Source organism: Tiliqua scincoides, chromosome 2 (genome assembly GCF_035046505.1).
Source record: "Tiliqua scincoides isolate rTilSci1 chromosome 2, rTilSci1.hap2, whole genome shotgun sequence".
Classification (NCBI taxonomy): domain Eukaryota; kingdom Metazoa; phylum Chordata; class Lepidosauria; order Squamata; family Scincidae; genus Tiliqua; species Tiliqua scincoides.
The window spans coordinates 100301452-100321389 of NC_089822.1; the positions used below are offsets into that span (position 1 = coordinate 100301452).

General features: G+C 43.4%; 1 protein-coding gene across 2 annotated transcripts in view; it reads right to left on the reverse strand.

Annotated features, from left to right (window-relative positions):
- Positions 1-19938, reverse strand: part of SPMAP2L (sperm microtubule associated protein 2 like) — a 39415-nt gene that overhangs the window by 6573 nt on the left and 12904 nt on the right. For both annotated transcript variants that reach the window (XM_066617491.1, XM_066617490.1), the window contains exons 4-6: positions 13617-13745; positions 8273-8410; positions 1878-1998 (exon numbers count right to left, since the gene is read on the reverse strand). In XM_066617491.1, the coding sequence (XP_066473588.1) occupies positions 1878-1998; positions 8273-8410; positions 13617-13745 (388 nt within the window). The remainder of the gene's footprint in view (positions 1-1877; positions 1999-8272; positions 8411-13616; positions 13746-19938) is intronic.

A 19938-nucleotide genomic window follows, 5' to 3' on the forward strand; every position in this document is an offset into this window, starting at 1 on the left:
GCCTTGATATTGTGCAGAGAGGGAATCTTTGTTTGTCGCTAACAAAGCTGCAGCCAGAGACTGAAAAATGTGCCAGTTTGCATCAGCCACAACAATCACACTGAATAATGTGCCAATTATTGGAATTTTTTTTCTTAGCAGGCCTTTTATACGCTGCTGCTATATGTGTTATGTCTAAGAATTTTCTTTGTTACTTAGAAATGTATTTCCCATTATTAGAATAAAAAGTGTAGGTGGTGAATAATAATAATAATAATAATAATAATAATAATAATAATAATAATAATAATAATAATAATAATATACAGTATTTATATACCGCCTTTCTTGGTCTTTATTCAAGACTTTATTCAAGGCGGTTTACATAGGCAGGCTTATTAAATCCACGCAGGGATTTTTACAAATTGAAAGAAGGTTCTTTCTTTCAAGAACCACTACATTCAAGGTGTTACACTCCGATCTGGTTTCACATTCTGGCCTTCATCCTCCCACGCTCAGAGCAGATGGAACAGCTCAGCTGCAGCTTGCCAGCTGCTTCAAGGTCGCACGGTGCCAGTGGCCTCGAACTGGCGACCTTGTGGATGTTAATCTTCAGGCAAATGGAGGCTCTACCCTCTAGACCAGACCTCCTGCCCTAAAGCACCTTTTTCTCCAACTAACAGAGGCTATGAGAGGGGCCACAGAGGTAAATGAGGCTCAGAAGGGGGCCATGAGCAACACACACACCCCCACAAACTATTTTTGGTTGAAGAAAAAAAATCTTACATTGGCTTTCAGTGGAAGATTTTTTCCCAGCAAAAAATAATATAGCAGGAAACAGGGACAGAATGCGATTAGGCTCAAAATTGTAGAAGTGGCAATGCTTGCAGTTTTGCTACATGACATGGCAAACTGTGGCTTGATAAATCAGGGAATCTCAAAAGGGAAGACAAACACACACACACACACACACACACACACACACACACACACACACAGGGAGGGAGAATACCCATTCCTTGGAGGGTAAGAGAATATGATGTCTGAATGCAGCCAGCGCTAGATGCCCTTGCTCCAGCAACTGAGATTTGCATGCATAAGCATGGTCTTCCTTTGCATGGGTTGCCAAGGCACATCTTCATGCACATTCTCATTCATACTGCAAGACTTCACCCCTCTGCCACTCCTGCAAGATTCCTTTGAGCCCAGTAGGGCTGGCTGGGGGTGTCTTTGGGTGCAGCTGCATGCCCACACCCAGCACCACCAGGGTGTTCTGCATGACTCATTTGCCAGGACTACAGCTGGATCGAAGCCAGAGACAAAGGGATTCCAAAAAGATGTTACAAAGGTGTCTGCTACACAGGCAGAGTCTACTAGAACATTTAATTTCAGGAAACAGTAACCAAAACAGTCAATGTTGGCAAAATGCAGAATTTTCTGAGCAATTGCATTAGAAATGCCATCCCTGGTGCCATCTCCTTCTTTCCCTCCTTGGGTTTTAATGGCAGATGCTGACCTAGCAAACAACCACCTCCTCATTTTCACATTATCTAACAGCAGGAGCTGAAATGCGAATGAATCCTCCCTTTCTCTTTTCCTGGACCACTTTATCAGACTGCACAGGGCCAAAAACAACACATTTGGGGTGTTGGGCTTATTTTTAGCTGGTTATTTTTAACTGCAAGCTGCTGTCATCTATCCAGAGGAAAGGGAACTGCTGCTTGTTGGGCTCAGCTATTTTGAAGCTCACACAGCTTTCTCCAAACACAGTTGCGGAATCTTGTGCTCCTTTTACAGCATTGAGACGGAAGCATGTACAGCAGCATGGGTGGAGATCAGTGCAGAGACTATTGTTCAAACTGTGGCTGATGTGCTCTTCGGTTTAACACCACCATTACCTGTTTTGGGAGAGTGAAGCATGGGTGTAGAGGTCTCGGCTGTGCAAGGTCTGAAGTCCGAACGGAAGCATTATGGGAAAGCGCTGACATGCTGACAGGCCACTGTGGGGAGCGGCGTGTTCTGCAAGCAAACCCAAGCAGAGGATCATCAACAAGTGAACTCCGTTTTCATACACATTGAGTTATGTGACTCTAGCTGGGGGTTCTGTGGCATCTGGACTATCACGGTTGCCATTTACACAGACGAGAGGCCACTGAGTATGAATGTTGGGAACTGCCTTTTAGATTTTATTTATTTTCTACTATTTTATATTCTCTGTCTAATATAACTTCACTACTTCCCAATACAGTACTTTGCTCTCTTCCACTGGGTGAGGAGGGAAACAAACAAGAAAGATGTGTAATGTAGATCACTTGCATGTTAACCCATTTCTGCCCAGCCCACAGCTGTGCACACATTTGATCCCAATTGAGCATATGCAACGTTGTGAAGAAATAGCTTTAAATGGTAAGCTATATACAGTAATTTTATTACCACTGCTTTTCTTTTCCCAGAGGTTTCTCTTCATTACCAAAAATTTAAGCTACCATTTGAAAGTTGAAAAAGCGCAAATTGCCTTCCAGTCATTTCCAACAGCACATGATTCTTCCACCTTGCTGAAACAAAACAGGCTTAGATCCAGTCAGGGCCTTCATGGGTGACTTCCTATGAACCCCATGTACACTGCCTTGCATTCCGTGAGGGGAAAAGGGCGAAAGAAATGTAATAAATACATAAATACAAGAGTTGCCCACAAACAAAAAACTGTAATATATACATTATTTCACAAAGAACACGTGATATGGTAAACTTATCACTAACAAATACTATTTCATGTTGTTGTGGGGAACTTGGCTGAATGCTTCTTCATACCAGGAATAGACCAAAAAAAATCCTATCTTGTAGAAAACTAGTTGCTTGCGGGCCTAGCCTAGCTAGCTGTTAGATTTCTATGTACTGTACAGCGAGGATGGGAAAACCCAGTGGGGCTTGACTTGACTCGAGTCAAGTCGCCGAATCACCACACCGCGACTTGACTTGAAAACGGGTGATAACGGGGCACTTTCTGAGTCGCCAACTCACCCTGTAGTGACTCTAAAAGGCTCAAGTCAAGTTGCCCCCCCCTTTAAGAAGCAAGCCATTGAAATAAACAGGGCTGCTGGCTGTGTATGTGTCGGAGCTCTCTTTAACCATCCCCCATTGTCCCCACCCATCTGTAAACAGGGCGGAAGGGGTGGGAGGGACTGCAAGAGAGTGGGTACAGAAGTGGAAAGAGGAAGGAGGGTCACAAGTAGCAGCTATAAGGCTTACCAGAATGACCTGATCCTTTGCAACCCTACTCAGAAGTAGTCCCACTGCAACCAGTCATTCAATGAGGCTCCTTCCCCCCCACCAGCCATGAGGTGCAAGATGTAATCGCTACGAACTCCCTGCCCCCCTTCCCTGCCTCCTCCAGCCAATTTTCATTGGTGCTGCTGCTAAGATTGCTTTCTTTTTCATGCCTCGGCCTCAAGCTCTTTCAGTTCACGGAAAAAGTGAGAAGACAGTAGTCTGATTCAGCTGCCTGAAGAGCTAGGGCAGCTTAAGTCTTTGGGTATCTGAAACAAGGCACCATATGCAACCTTACTTGGACCTTCTGCAGTCTCTGAAAAGTGCAGGAGGTCAGAAAAGACTGCTAGATGTCTCTCTGCCCCTGCTGTTATGGCTGGCTCCACTCTTCTCATCCTGACATGGAGGAGAGGAGAGTGTTGGAGAGATGCTGTGCCCTGTTACTGCCCTTTCTTCCTCTTCCATCTCTGGAGATAAGAGGAGCTGCAGCAGTGGCTGGTGTCTGCAAGAGTTGGGGGGTAGAGGGGGAGGGAGAGAGAGAGAGAGAGAGAAGAAGGAGTAGTGGAAGCAGACACTTAGCAGTAGTGGAAGCAGATGAGGCAGCTGCTCCATCTGGCCTTATGAAAGGGCCACCCTGTGTGCAGAGCTGTGAAACGGAGTCCAGGAAGGCCAAAGCATTTGATGTGATTAAAGCATTTTGATAGGCATTATCTGCCTATGAGTACAACTACACCTGATTCAAGATGGCTGTGGCCACCAGGGCAGGGGGCATCTTCAGCCTCTAGCCCACTTTTCTATTCTCCCCTCTACCTTCTCCAGCACAAATGAATGACTGCCATTCAGTCCTTTGCAAAAACAAAACACAACACTGGGTTATACCATTATTGTGGGAGTGGTAGAACCCACTCACACCCTCTCCTCCAGCAATGGGTTCTCCAGCCTCCCATAACAGGACATTTACAGTTTCCATTTCCAGTTTTTTATTTTTTTCATCTTACCCCATTTAATTTTTTCCCATGACATCAACTCTTCTTATGTCTCCATTTGCTTCTTTTGTTCCCACCCTCACCAGCTCTGCTTGCTTTTTTTATTATTTGCAGCTGTGGGAAAGTGCAATTTCAAAACTGGATGAGAGTTTCAAGGCAATATGACCTAAAAAAGCAGTGGGTCGGCACCCACTAGGTGGGTCACAAGCCAATTTCAAGTAGACTTGATGCCACTATGGTATGTGACTGCATTTGGGGAAATGTTACACATCTGTACTTCTAACAAGTTACTTTGTATATTCTTATAACAATGATAGTAAATGGGACTCACTCCTGAGTAAGTGTGGGTAGGAGTGCAGCCTAGGATTATTAAAAATTTTCCTGCTTGATTATGTCACTTCTGGTCATGACATCACTTCTGGTAGGTCCTGACAGATTCTCATTCTAAAAAGTGGTGCTAAATGTGTGAGAACCACTGATCTAAAGGAAAGTTGTGGTCTATATTCTCAGATCCAGGGCCCACCATTTCCTGCATCCTAATCTCAGTTTTTTAAAATCATATAAGTCCATTTTCCTGTTTTCTTCAGGGTGTCCAGATGAAAGAGAGGACCAATTCCTGTTCCTTTAGTAGCTTCACACAAGAGGAAGTTTTGGTGGATGCAGTTATCATACAAGGATGAGAAAAGCAGAACCTGTTAACATTTTCTCTTCTGTACAACTATTAAAGGTACAGGAGATTTGTCTTCCTTTGCATTTGGTCACTCTGTCAGTTTCTTTAAAAAAAATACAACTCTACATAAATAAACAAAAAAGAAAATGGCAGTGATGCCCACCTATCCACTTTAGGTAGGGTGCAACCCATGGGTTGAACACTTGTGGCTTACGGTCATATTCTAGTCTTCTGAAAAAGGACCCCAAACTGCCTTCCAAGATAATAATCAGATTCTAAGGTTAGGGCTGTCAACCAGTTAATATTTTACTAGTCCAACATGTAAAATTGCCAGGTAACCAGTAGTGGTATCTGAAATGTCAATCAACGCTACATTCTGCCAGGATCTGCCTGCCTCTGCCCTGGGTTCCCACCCAGGAGTTCAATATTTTGGAAGCTTGCATAGCTTCCTCTTTTCTGAGGAATACGACAGCCTACGCAGGCCACTGTCCCAAAGGATTGCTCTATAATTAGTCTGCCATTCACTCAGTTGGCATCCTTCAGTCTCGGAAGACTATGGTGTCACGCTCTGAATGGTGGTTCTGGAACAGTGTCCTCTCCAGTGCGCGAAGCCTGGGTAAAGTAGGTATGGAGGATAGGCTGTTACCCATGCAGCAAATCCCCCCTCTCCACGTCGCTGAAATGGTCCAATGGAAAGGCAGAGGCCAATACGGTTGGTTTCAGCGGCGTCGCAGGAGTTGCCAGAACGTGACTGTGTTCAGCCATGAACTGCCTCAGGGACTCCGACTCCAGATTTTGCCTCGAGGTTGACTCCTGAAGCCTTTTCCATAACTGGATGTAGCCACAAGGCAGTGGAGGTTTGGGATCAGAGTTTTCCTTCTCTCAGATGAGCCGCCTTCCCAGCTGACGAGCCCCATCTACCCGGTGGCTGTTTAGTCGCCTCTTACGACAAGTACAGCCAAACTGAGGGCCTATTCTTATCCCCAGCCCCCAGATAGTCTAACCCTTACTCCTGATTCAGATAAGAAAGAAAGCTCTGAAATTCCAATCCTCACAGAAGTTCCACAGAAGGCCTGCAGCTCTGCAGAATCTGGCCCTGAATTCTGTTCTCTTCAACCAATCATGTGGAGCTCTCACATTAAAGGCATAGCAAGTTTGCAGTAGGTACATCGTCCTGGGAGTAAACTCTACTGGACTCTGTAGGGCTTACCGCAGAGCAAACATGCTCTGGATCACACTGTTTGGCTGCAAGGGCTGGGTGTGAGTCTTGAGCACTGAACAGCCAGTTTTGCCTCTTTTTTGTGTCAAAACTTCCCAGCTCTGCATTTTGATTCTTTATTATCTCTCTGTTTCCAGTCTTGCCAGACGTTCTTGTTCTCTCTCCCTCTCACCAACTCAGAATTACAGTTCAAATGTGCTTTTGATGTACATAGTAAACACTGAGAAGGATCCTTTTTCCCTCTCCCCCATAGATGAAACTTTTCAAATAAAAATCTACATCCCCCCCCAAAAAAATCTATATTTCCCATAGAGTTTGGTGAGAAAAAAAGCAAGTGTTCTAGCACGTAGTGATACCACTCTAGAAATCACAACTCTTTTGTTGACTTCCTGTGAAGCAAAGCATTTAGGGCTTCTTCTCCTTTGTGGGTCTTTGTTTTTGAAAGTTCCAAATTCCTGCAAGCTTCTGGAATTCAGTGTGTATTACAAAATCTTCATCTTTTCGCAATTGTTCCTGTTTTGACTTCAGTCTTATCAGCACAGAACTAGCAGCCTCAGAAATAATGTCTTTAAAATGCTCAGGCGTGATCATGAATCAGACATGTTTTAATTCTTAGGTCATTTTCACATGCAAAGCTTAAATTGTATCCTGGTTTTTGTTTTTTCATTTTGATATGTTAAGTACTATCTCTTGTGGTATGTCTTCTTGGGAGGCCCTTTTGGAACTGAATGGCAGGGTAAACTTTTTTTTTTTTTTAATAATCAATTAAAATGGTTTCCGGGCCTCTCATGTCATTGATGTGAATGTATGATCATCAATGCAAAGTTGAAAGTGGAGGGGAGGCACCTGTAATATGAATGAGTATCCTGACCAGAGGCTATTTCACATTTGCATTACAAAAACAATTTAAGCAAAAGCTGCTGTGAGTTCCATGTGTAAAAACACCTGCAGGTTCATTTCTTGCACTAGGCGTGCAGTATAGTTCCTGCTGCCTCTCGGGTCTATTCCACACCATTACCTGGCAGCATAAGACTAAATATATATAAGTGCCACCATATAAATAATGAAACACCATTGGTTCTACATTATTCGTTCCTGTATGGGAAAGTGTCTACAACCAAGGTTTCTGATTACCAAGAGTGGTATACCGCCAATGATACAGTCTTACTAATGTACGCCAGACTATAACTTTCCACATTTATCCTTCTGGAAATATATACATGGCCAATGAAAGAAAAATGACACTGGTAGTATTCCTTTATCAATGGAGACACTTAGCTTTGTATATGGGGCCAGCACATGTTGCCAGCCTACACCCCTTTCCCCATTTCCAGACATATTTTCCTTTTGGGGGGCTATCGACAGCTCTTGAACAGCTTCTTTCCACCTAGAAGTGGCAGAAAGAGTCATGAGATTGGCCTGATCAAACTGGCAGGGCTGGGAGGGACCAGGAGCCATTTGGTCCCTCCTCTCTCAGAATGGTCTCCTCAGCGGCCATTCCACTTGGCCGTTGTGTTTTGGTGCATAAATTGGTATCTTCTCAGCTTCCATTGCAGTCCCTTGTTCTTTCTTTATAGTGACTATGAGAGTTTTAGTCTGAGGGCAGGGTCTAAGTCGCTTTTTCATCTCTGTACAGCACCTAGCAAATACATGCTTCATAAATACTTGATAATGAGAGCTGCACTGATGGACTCTTGATTCTTGTGGGTTGACCATTTTTATTCTGACCAAGTTCTCCAGTCATGGATCATCTTGCCATTGACTCATTCACACTTAACTGTGGTGTCATGGGAACCACTTCTGCAATCCTTCCGTGGGCAGGGCCATTACTGTTTATGGTTACTTCGCATGCAAACATTGTCCAGCTAGGAAGGAGGCTGCCATTTGCATGGGAAGGAGCGACCTCATTGGCATCTCCCATATGGTTCTTTCATAAATGCACTATTAGTGCAATGTGGATCCATGCTACCCTGCAAGCCTCTTCTGCATTCTACAGGGAAATATTAATTACCCTGCATTCCAACCTGAATTTGTTTTTGTGTTTAAAAAAACAAAACAAAATCCTGATGCATCTTCTCTGAAAGCCTTACCTCTTATAAATTTTGTGTCAAAAACCCAGTGGGAACATAGCTAACCATGTGAGAGTCTCACCTTTGTTTCAGATAAGTTGCTGAGAATTTTCTAGGTTCTGCTAAATGTAAGGTTCGTTCAGAAGGCATTACAGTATACAGTGCTGGGGCGCGCTCCCAGATCTCGGATTCCCGACCACAGCTGTGCACATAGAGGGACCTTTGGAAAAGCCACAAGATATAAATGCAGACAAAGCAGCAAAACAGGGGTGTACGATTAATTCAAACAGCAAGTATAAATGGTGACTTCCAGTGTACCTGGTTCAACCTGCTTTGTTTCTGATTTCTTGATGAATATGAACAAAAGCACTCTCTGGGAGAGGAGAGCTACCTTAGTCTTGACCCTCCCACCAGGAGAATAAAAATGAATGATTTTTTTTAAAATCAATAAGTGTTTTCTAAATTTTGATCATATTATATATAAATCTGATTTATTATTATTAAAAATTAAGCTATCTCCTTTTAAATATAACTTGGCTTTAAAGACCATGTGATACAAACAAATCAAAGCATATACTACATACACTCTCTTAAAACTGAACCGTGGCCATTGTCAAACACTGTTAGCCACTTTCCTATGGCCCAGTTCAGGCATAATAGCAAACCATGGTTTTGCATTGTGGCAAAAACCTTGAGAAGCTTCTTCCCTGACTTCCAACTCTTCTTTGCAGCAAACCATACTTGCCATTTTTTCCAAACAGACAAGCTATGCTTTGTGTTGGAGTTGGTGCAACTCTGTCTGCTGTCCAGAGGGGGCAGGATGCTGTCCAGAAGGGGTCAAGCTATGGCCCAGTGACTCTGACCCTTCTACCTGTTCTCTCTGTGATCCTTGTGGGGGGTGGCCCTAACCCTTTATCCTTCCCTTCTCCTCTGAGCACCTTCTCTTGTCCTCTGACCACCGACCTGTTAAGATGGCGCACACCAGGGCTCTGATACCCAGGCCATCTTGAGCACAAGGCATACAGGGCGAGGCAGCTCCAGGGCCTTGCTATCTCTAAGTGTTAGCTGAACCTCTGATCCTAATCAGATGCTGTAAATATACACTCAATGGAACTGTAAGTAAATAACTTCTTTTTTGCAACTTTAACAAGCCATTGTCTCTTTGTCTTTTTTTATTGATTAGCAGTCAGCCGGGTGAGGGAGGTTCCCTGGAGTGATACCCAAAGGGGGGCGTCTGCTGCTTAAGCTACTCTGCTTCCCCCCAAAGAGGAAACTATTTTTAATTTCCTCCAACACTTTGAAGGTAGGCAGAAGCCTACCTCTTTTTTCCCCTTGATTCTTTAAATCAATCTATACACTGATGTGCACAAAATTGGGGTGGGAGGTATAGAGAAGCAATCAGACAGTAAGCTCTCATCTGTCCTCTAGTAGTCCATTAAAGTTCAAGCTTCAATAAATGTGTTCGTCTTAAGATACCACAAAACTCTTTGCTATACATACATACACACACACACACACACACACACACACACACACACACACTTAGATTTGATACTTCTATCCCTAAGAATAAATAGAAAATTCTAGGGGGAAAAATCCAAACGGAGGAATCCACACAATATAGAGGACATTCTGGAAAATGTTCCACTGTGCTTTACAAGTTGGCACTTAAATATTAGGGCTGGAATTCAAATGAAATCATCCTTCCATTCCAGCATAAACAGCTGCTCATTTTCATGAATCAGACTCTTTCGGCAATCAAGGTAATGCTACACCCTTTCCCTTGCACTCCATACTAAATTAATCTTGAATATATTTATTAGTACATTTATAGTTATAAGCAAACACCTACCCTTCTCCAATTCAACTAGGGATACTTTTCTAACACCTGGAGGCCAAAACCACTGCAAGTAAAGGGATGTCAATAAGGGAGTGTCATCTGGCTAGCACTGGCCAAGGGCCCACACCCATCAGAGGGCTCACCCAGCAGGACTGACCCCTGAATTCTCAGTACCAGCAGACTGGTAGATCCCGATGCACTATCAAGGGACAGGTGAGGGTCATCATGGGTGTCCCAGTGAGGACTTTGCCTGATGACCTCCAGCAGTGATGTCAACAATTGGAAACAAACAATGACCACCATCCTATTTAGGCCATGTATTAACTGCAAGCTTATATTGGTGTTTTGACGTCAGTAATTTTGCCAAAGGATGCTGGGAATTATAGTTTGGTTAGGGTGATGGGATTTCTGGGCAGAGGAAATGAACATTAAAACAGTTTACTTATGTAGTATACTGTAGATATGCTCTCAGACAACCTATACACAGACAGCCCAATCCTACCTAACTCCCCGTGTGGCAAAGCAGCAGTGTGTCCGCTGAATCTCATGGGGGAGTTTCAGCCTCAGGAGGCCTCCTCGGGGTAAGGGAATATTTGTGTATTGTGCGGCCCAGTGTACTGTGCAGATAGGACTGGGTCCCAAATGTATCATTTAATAGATTTTCCCCCCTGCATTTCTATTTAAATTGGCAAACCAAAAAGATGATACAATTCAATACAAAATTATGGTGGTGGAGCAGCTAAGAGAGATGCTGGAGGAAATGTGGTTATAGCCTCTGAGTTGTGTAGAGCCTCAACTGTCTGGTGTCCTTACCTCTGCTGCTGCTGCCCTTAGCAGCCTGTAGCAAATCAAGGGGGAAAGCTCCCCCCCCCCCACTACCCAGGAAGTGTGCTGCCAGGCAATATCAGATGTAACACAACAATAACACACAAGCGCATTGAAAAACACTGGACACAATCCAGCCAAAGTTAATTTAGATCTCACCGATTTCAATGTGTGATCTATGATAGTCATGCCTTACTCTCTTCTTTGCTGAAATCAACTCAACAATACTTAACTTGGGTTAGATCATGCCAAATTTTCTTACAGCACCCTTTTAAGGTTGGCACTTAAACCAGAGTTGTTGTAGAATGCAACCAAATGTAAACACTCTGAAGACCAGTTAATGTGAATGAAAAGAATTAAGCATATGCTTAAATCTTTCTTATTAAACTCAAATGAGACTTAACAGTGGTTAACTTGGGCTAAGGGGTAAATTCTGCTTTTGGTCACTCAGTTAAAACAGGATTGAATTTCACAAAAGCTGAGAGCCTGAAAGTTCCCCAAGGAACTTCCTTAGGGCAGCAAAGATAGTCTTCCAGTGATGTCACTTCACTGGTGGACGAATCACTCCCTTTCTCAAGGAGTTCTGCTGTGGCAAAAACTGCGTTGATCACATTGAGAAACTGAGACAAGACCAGAGAACTAATTAAAAATCATTTTACTGTTCTGTGTTATTAGATGGGAGCCATCCCTTTTGCTGACTGTATAAAATAACTTTGCAAGTGGACAAGTGATCATGAAAGTTTAGCTGGTTTCTTATTCAGAAAATTAATTTAGATAATTTACAAGTGCGACAAATTTCAAAAGTGGAGCCATTCCCCACTTGTAGCAGTCAAAGGACAGGATGCCAAAGAACTCTTAGACATAGACTGGCATTATGGTGGAGACAAGTGTCCTGGGCAAGAGTGCAGGTATTATGAGACTTCAAGCGTCTTCCCACAGAGATCAGCCCCTATGAAAGCTCACCTTCAAAGAGCAGCTCCTTCAGTGCAACACATAAACATCCACAGACATATGTCTGGAGGCTCTCATTAGTTGCAACTGTCGTTTAACTGATTCGTGTTTACCTCCCAGGCATGAATCTAGAAAATGCAGGGGGGAAGGCCATGAACAAGAAGAGAGTTACGAACTCCTTTTCCCCTCTGTTCCTTCAAGCAGCCAATGTGCAAAATGCAGCATGCCCTTCCCTCTTTTTTAATATTGGTTGAACAAACTGTGGAATGAGTAGTTCTTTGGCTCTCTCTTTCTCTCAGAGGAATGTGACATAAAGTTCTGAGCAAATTTGTATATTCTCTGAATCAAGGTATGGGAATGTCTATGTCTCTCTCTCCAAAACTGCCTACTGCTGTTTTTTTCCCCACCTTCATTCACACACAGACAGCTGGTCCTGCCCTTCAGTTGGGTGGGGTTCCCCAAGCTCTGATGGATATCTCATTCAAAAGATCCTCAACTCTCAGGTAAGCATTTCCTAACCATTATTAGCTTTCACTGATGAACCATAAATTATTTTGTGTAATTAACCAGCTGTCTGCTTAACAAAGGAATGATCAGCCAGCAGCCCTAACAATAAATACAGGGAGGGGTTTCTCATTGTGAGCTACAGTAAGACCAGAATAAAGTGTACTGTTGAAAAGCTCATTCATCAATTTCTATTTCTGACCCAGACAGAGGGGTCTGCTTATATAGTCAATTACTATTATTGCTGTTGTTAATCATTGCTGATTTTTACATAACAATGGCCACTGATTGTATCTCTTCCATCCACAGGGCTTTCACCCCACCTTTTACCATTTTTGTATATCCCCCTGATTGCGCATATATACCTACATGCTGCATAGAATCATATATGAAATAAATTTGCCAATCTTTAATGTGCAACAAGATTCTTTGTTGTTTTTGCTACAACAGACTCAATGGCTATCCCTTTGCAAGTTGTCTCCCAAAGAGTGCAACGCTAGCAGTTTTCTTAATTTTGTTTAAATTAGGACTTGCTTAGGTCATTCTATCAAAGTCATTATCCTCAAGCAACTCCTGGCCCACCCCAGCATTTCTCCTGTGCCTCCAAAGTTAAAAAAAAATTATCTTCAAATCCACAAGTTGGAATCTCTGGTTGGAATCCAAAGAGCTACTTCAGATAAACCTAAGGTCTTAACAAGGAAAGAGTGATTTTTACACAGCTGCCACTTTGCAAATCAGACACTGGTGTTTGCATACCATTACATCACTGAATGCAGAGAGAGGAGACAGCCATGGCCCTCCTGCCTGTTCATTCCCTCCCTAGCTCTCTGGTGCAGCTCCTTCCGCATCTGCTGCATGCCACATCTGGAGTTTTACTTGCCACACTTGCTGAGATCAGGAGGCAGACCTGGAGGGGAACAGACTCCAAAAGTTGCCTTGTCTCCCACTACATTGGGCAATTAATGGTACAATCCTAGGCATGTTTTCTTAGAAGTAAGTTCCATTTTGTTCAGTGCGGCTTACTCCTAGCTAAGGACTGGCGTCTTAAATGTATGCAAACAGTGTGACCAGGCTGCAAAGTCACAACATTAGATTTTTTACTTTTCTTTCTTGAAGAACTCATGTCATAGCACCAGCTGCTTTTGAGACTCCTCAGTTTCGAAAGAGGTTTGCTAGGCAACGTGGAAATTGCTGCTTGGCAAACACAAGTATAAAGCCCCCTTGACTATATGAGTCAAGTTGTACACCTGTGGGCCCTGGCCTCTGCCAGTGAGTTCAAGAATGCTTTTAAAGGAAAGAGACAAACCTGCGCTGGAGATTTCCACCAAACTTTCTCTTGGGTTTTGCCAGAGTGAGGACTCTTGAAGTTGGATGACTCATCAGGGCACGGGAGGAGAGTGGCCATATTGTATCTTGGTTTCCCGAGACTAACCAACTATTGTGAATAAAAAATACAAATATCACTCAAAGCATGTTTAGGCCCTTGTACACACAATTATATGCCACCAAATTAACAATGTAATCCTAATCATGTCTACTAGTCATATCTACTAAGAAATAATGTCCCAGGAGTTCAATGAGCCTTACTTCCAAGTCAATGTGTATAAGATTGCAGCCAAAAGTGTGTTAACATGTATACATCTTCCTCTCTCAGGATCACAAAAAAAATCTTTGGTTTAAGAAAAGGAGCATACAAATTCATTCATGAAGGTCAACAGGCATGTGGATGCGGGAGAACCCGTGGACATTATATATCTGGACTTTCAGAAGGCATTTGACACGGTCCCTCACCAAAGGCTGCTGAAAAAACTCAAGACCAGAAGTTGAAGACCAGAAAACAGAGAGTGGGTGTCAATGGGCAATTTTCACAATGGAGAGAGGTGAAAAGCGGTGTGCCCCAAGGATCTGTCCTAGGACCAGTGCTTTTCAACCTCTTCATAAATGACCTGGAGACAGGGGTGAGCAGTGAGGTGGCTAAGTTTGAGGACGACACCAAACTTTTCCAAGCGGTAAAGACCAGAAGTGATTGTGAAGAGCTCCAGAAGGATCTCTCCAAACTGGCAGAATGGGCAGCAAAATGGCAGATGTGTTTCAATGTAAGTAAGTGTAAAGTCATGCACATTGGGGCAAAAAATCAAAACTTCACATATGGGCTGATGGGTTCTGAGCTGTCTGTGACAGATCAGGAGAGAGATCTTGGGGTGGTGGTGGGCAGGTCAATGAAAGTGTCGACCCAATGTGTGGCGGCAGTGAAGAAAGCCAATTCTATGCATGGGATCATTAGAAAAGGTATTGAGAACAAAACAGCTAATATTATATCAATCAATCAATCAAACCTTTATTAGGCATAAAAAATTAACACATAATATCTCTAAACAATCCAATATATAAATATATTTTAAAAAAGCGAATAAAGATAAAGGTTAAAACACAACAATTTACTTGTGCGGTAACTCCAGGTTGCTTAGGACCAACAGATTAGCCCTCTTCAAGTTACTCAGGTGTAAAAATTTCGCATCTGGAAGGGTCACGAGTTTAGAATCTCCCGCCAACAGAAATTGTAGGCAAACATTCTCAGAAAGACCTTTTTTAGTTCTTAATAATGGGAGAAGGTACTGGTCTCTAGGCACTTGATTGCTAACACAGTGCAAAACAATGTGTAAAAGAGAGTCTACCTCTCTAAGGCCACAGTTATATTATAACGGCTAATATTATAATGCTGTTGTACAAATCGATGGTAAGGCCACACCTGGAGTATTGCGTCCAGTTCTGGTCGCCACATCTCAAAAAGGACATAGTGGAAACGGAAAAGGTGCAAAAGAGAGCGACTAAGATGGTTACTGGGCTGGGGCACCTTCTGTTACGTGAAAAGCCCCTTTTTCCTTAGTTGTGATTTTATATCTGGTTATGTTAGTAAAACATCATGCAGGCCACCCTCCTCACAGCACACTTTTCCAAAAAACTTTGGTCAAGCTACAAGCTCATGGATTACACAACCTCCCCTTCCATGTGAATTGTTTTAATCCAATCACTGATTATGCAAACACATTAAACTTCTCACACAGGCCAAATTCAGGTAAAGACACAAGCTCATGGTGACAACATCCACCCCACCCCCCCCACCCCAGGGTCAAGGAGTCTGGCATAGTAAATCATTGTTTAAATGTCTCTATTCTTTGTATTGTTTAACTCAATCACTGCTTAAGTACTGTATGCAGATATGAACAGCCTTCCTGGTTTACTGCATGTTGTAAGTCCCCCTCCCCCAGGAAGCCAGCCATTGCTGATAACTGACTTCCTGATCATTCATTGTTTTACATACTCCAAGTACCCCACTGTGTGTAGTAAGCAAGCACATCCAAGGTCAGCTCTAGGTCACATCCAGGTCAGCAAAAAAAAACCCTTTTTAAGAGAGGGCTTCGCCACATGCTCACTCTCTCTGACTCTTCCCCCCAAGGCAGAAGGTCCTCCTCCCAGGACTCTTCCCCCCCCATCCAACTGCTGTACAAGAAAGGTAGCTATATCACGTCTGGAACTCTTTCCCTTCTCTCCCCCCCCTTTTCCTCCCCTTCTCTCCCCATCTTTAGTTAGCAACTGGGATTGGCAGATCAAGGACCCCTAAAATCCTTCCCTACAATCTTTCCCTTTTTCTAATCTTCTTGGATGCACCAAATACTTTTCACATGCAACCACCATAAGCTAGGTACACTAGATGCAAGTACTAGAAAAATATACTTATCATTTTTCCACGTGCATTATGTTTACCTGTGTGCTTTTGTAATAAAAATATAATCTTTTATTGAAAGTTATCTTTCTCTCAGTCTCCTCATTAACCTAAAGGGAATTTCTCTGCATTACACCGTCTTGTTATCCAGCCTGTGATCCTGAAGTTCCAAAAAGGGTAGTATACTAATTCCCCTAAACAAAACAGCCCTTTTGGTAACACTTCCTTATGAGAAAAGGCTACGGCGTTTGGGCCTCTTCAGCCTAGAAAAGAGAGGCCTGAGGGGGGACATGATTGAGACATACAAAATTTTGCATGGGAAGGATAAAGTGGATAGAGATGCTCTTTACACTCTCACATAACACCAGAACCAGGGGACATCCACTCAAATTGAGTGTTGGGAGAGTTAGGACAGACAAAAGAAAATATTTCTTTACTCAGCGTGTGGTTGGTCTGTGGAACTCCTTGCCACAGGATGTGGTGATGGCATCTGGCCTGGACACCTTTAAAAGGGGATTGGACAAGTTTCTGGAAGAAAAATCCATTACGGGGTACAAGCCATGATGTGTATGTGCAACCTCCTGATTTTAGAAAGGGGTTATGTCAGAATGCCAGATGCAAGGGAGGGCACCAGGATGAGGTCTCTTGTTATCTGGTGTGCTCCCTGGGGCATTTGGTGGGCCGCTGTGAGATACAGGAAGCTGGACTAGATGGGCCTATGGCCTGATCCAGTGGGGCTGTTCTTATGTTCTTATGAACCATAAAGCATAGAAATTGTAAGCTAAAGAACTGAACCTTAACAGGGATGGCATGACCCGACATGCTGCGCTGGGTCTGTTGCCACCTCTGCGTGTGCTACCAGCACAATTCCTTCAAATGCAGACCTTCCAGTTTAATTTAAAGGGACTGCATGAATGGCAGATGCTCCTTCATGTGTTTGGTCCTGTAAATCTAACTGGAGGTCCTGCGCTTTTGAAGACACTGTACCAGGAGCAAGGTAAGAAGGTAGATGACCTGCTTTCTGCTTGCTTCTACAGGGTGGAAAGCATAGCAATGTGCGACGGGAGGAAGCAGCAGTGGCAGACTTGGGGTGAAGGGCAGCTCAAATCTGCCATCCCCTTGCTGCCCCCCTCCCCTGCAGTCTGCCACTGATGCAATCTGCATCACCTCACTTAATGGGTGGGCTGTTTCTGCACACCACACCAAGGAAGCCGTAGACACATTTAGTTTCACATATTAGGCTGGTTCAGACATTACTTTTCCAACTGGTCCTTGCTCCACACAATTGAGGGTATGAGTTCACACGTCCTACTCCCTTACATTGACCTGGGATGCCACTAACTAATTGTGTTACTGTACTGTAGAGGGTCATTTGTCTGATCCACTCCTCCACACATTATTTAATACTACTTAGAATTTAAATTGTGTGGAGTTAAGTTTAGACAAACCATGCCCCAGCACCTCTGCACTGTAGAAGGGGGCAGAACATGCACTTTTATATCCCTAATCCTAAATTACTTGATTTAGATATACATGCACCGTGCCCAGATAACAAAAAAGTTCCTGCCTTATAAGCTGATGTTCTTGTTTTATTGTCCAGAACTCAGATTGGTTTTAAACGTGCCATTAAAGCATTTATTACTTACTGTAGCAAAGAACTATTAGAAATAAATAAGTATAAATCTAAATAATGGTTTTCACAAAATCAATAAGAAGGACTAATGAAAGTTGGAAAATTGGCCCGTATAAGTTGCAGCTGGTTAATGAATTTCACTATCTTGGAGTAGTGTTCCAATCTAACCTTGCATGGTCTAAACATATACAGTGGGAAAATTGAATTGACGCTACTAGCATTGAGAAAAATTTTTTACATCAAAGGAGGACAGTACGTGCCAGCACTCCTAAAGGCATATTATATATTATTGTTGGCAACCTTCAGTCTCGAAAGACTATGGTATCGCGCTCTGAATGGTGGTTCTGGAACAGCGTCTAGTGTGGCTGAAAAGGCCAATTCGGGAGTCACAATCCCTTCCACACTGGGAGCAAGTGCAGTCTGTCCCTGGTCTGTCTCCCTGGCTATGGGCCTTCCTTCTTTGCCTCTTTGCCTCAGACTGTTGGCAAAGTGTCTCTTCAAACTGGGAAAGGCCATGCTGCACAGCCTGCCTCCAAGCGGGCCGCTCAGAGGCCAGGGTTTCCCACTTGTTGAGGTCCACTCCTAAGGCCTTCAGATCCCTCTTGCAGATGTCCTTGTATCGCAGCTGTGGTCTACCTGCAGGGCGCTTTCCTTGCATGAGTTCTCCATAGAGGAGATCCTTTGGAATCCGGCCATCATCCATTCTCACGACATGACCAAGCCAACACAGGCGTCTCTGTTTCAGCAGTGCATACATGCTAGGGATTCCAGCACGTTCCAGGACTGTGTTGTTTGGAACTTTGTCCTGCCAGGTGATGCTGAGAATGCATCAGAGGCGGCGCATGTGGAAAGCATTCAGTTTCCTCTCCTGTTGTGAGCGAAGAGTTCATGACTCGCTGCAGTACAGAAGTGTACTCAGGACACAGGCTCTGTAGACCTGGATCTTGGTATATTTCGTCAGCTTCTTGTTGGACCAGACTCTCTTTGTGAGTCTGGAAAACGTGGTAGCTGCTTTACCGATGCGTCTGTTTAGCTCGGTATTGAGAGAAAGAGTGTCGGAGATCGTTGAGCCAAGGTACACAAAGTCATGGACAACCTCCAGTTCATGCGTAGTAATGCAGGGAGGTGAGTCCACATCCTGAACCATGAGAGAAAGGCATATAAAGCAATGGTATTGCCACATATGTTATATGGCTCACTGATCTGGTTTTTGGGACCAATAGAACAGCCTGAGCGACTCCAGCAAGTCTTTTTTTGGAAGCTTTCAGCCCTACCCCTGTGCATAGCCTCTGAAGTTATGTGGTTGGAACTGGGACTTCCAAAGATTTCAACCTTGATTTGGAAAGCTGTTATTGGATTTAAATACAGACTTACAATTGCTGAAAATCTTCCTATTTTCATAAAACTAGCAGCACAAGAACGCTGCTGGGTAAAATGGAATAACATTAATATGAAAGTATGTGAGCTGGGCCTACAGTCACTAGAAAAATTCAGTGGAAGAAGCCATTCGCTGCTTGTTGAAAAGCTATTAATTCAAGATTGGGATTGCCTTCTAAGTGAGGCTAAGCGTAAATGTTCCCCTTCTTAATTCGGAATTAAATTTCCCACTAAATTTTCTTTACCCATTTATTTTTATGTACTGATGGTTCCCAAGTTGAGGCGTGCTTATATGATTGCACAATGCAATGCTTTACCAACAGCACAAATGAAAGGTCGTTTTCAAAGGATTCCTCCTGAGCAGCGTTATTGTGATTGTCCCTTAACTGAATTAGAAAGCCCGGTGCAAATCTTTTTCCGATGCCCAAAATATACAGCAGGGAGAGATCGATTCTTAAAGAAATTGATACATAAATTTTCTATGTTTTCGGACTCTTTAAGACTGAAATTATTGTTAAGTAGTCTTTGCAAAGAGTGTGTTGTGACATAACACACATAATTCTGTTTCTATGTGGTTTTAAACTCTGGTTTTAAGATTTTAGATTAATAGGTGTATGGCTTATGTGCTGATCAACCTAATAAACTTGAACTTGCTATTCCTAATCATTCATGTCTCTAAAGCAGCAGTTCTCAAACGTTTTAGTCTCCAGAGCCCTTTCCACTCCCTAAAAGGAGTCTCAGAGAGCCCCTCCAGTGCATGTGCAGAGTATCGGGGAGCCCCAGACTGCCGGTGCATGCATGGAGTGGTGCAGTGCGGGGCAGATGACAACCGCTTATGGTATGCTTGTGGAACTCCTGAAGGGGTCTCAGGGAGCTCCAGGACCCCTAAGAGCA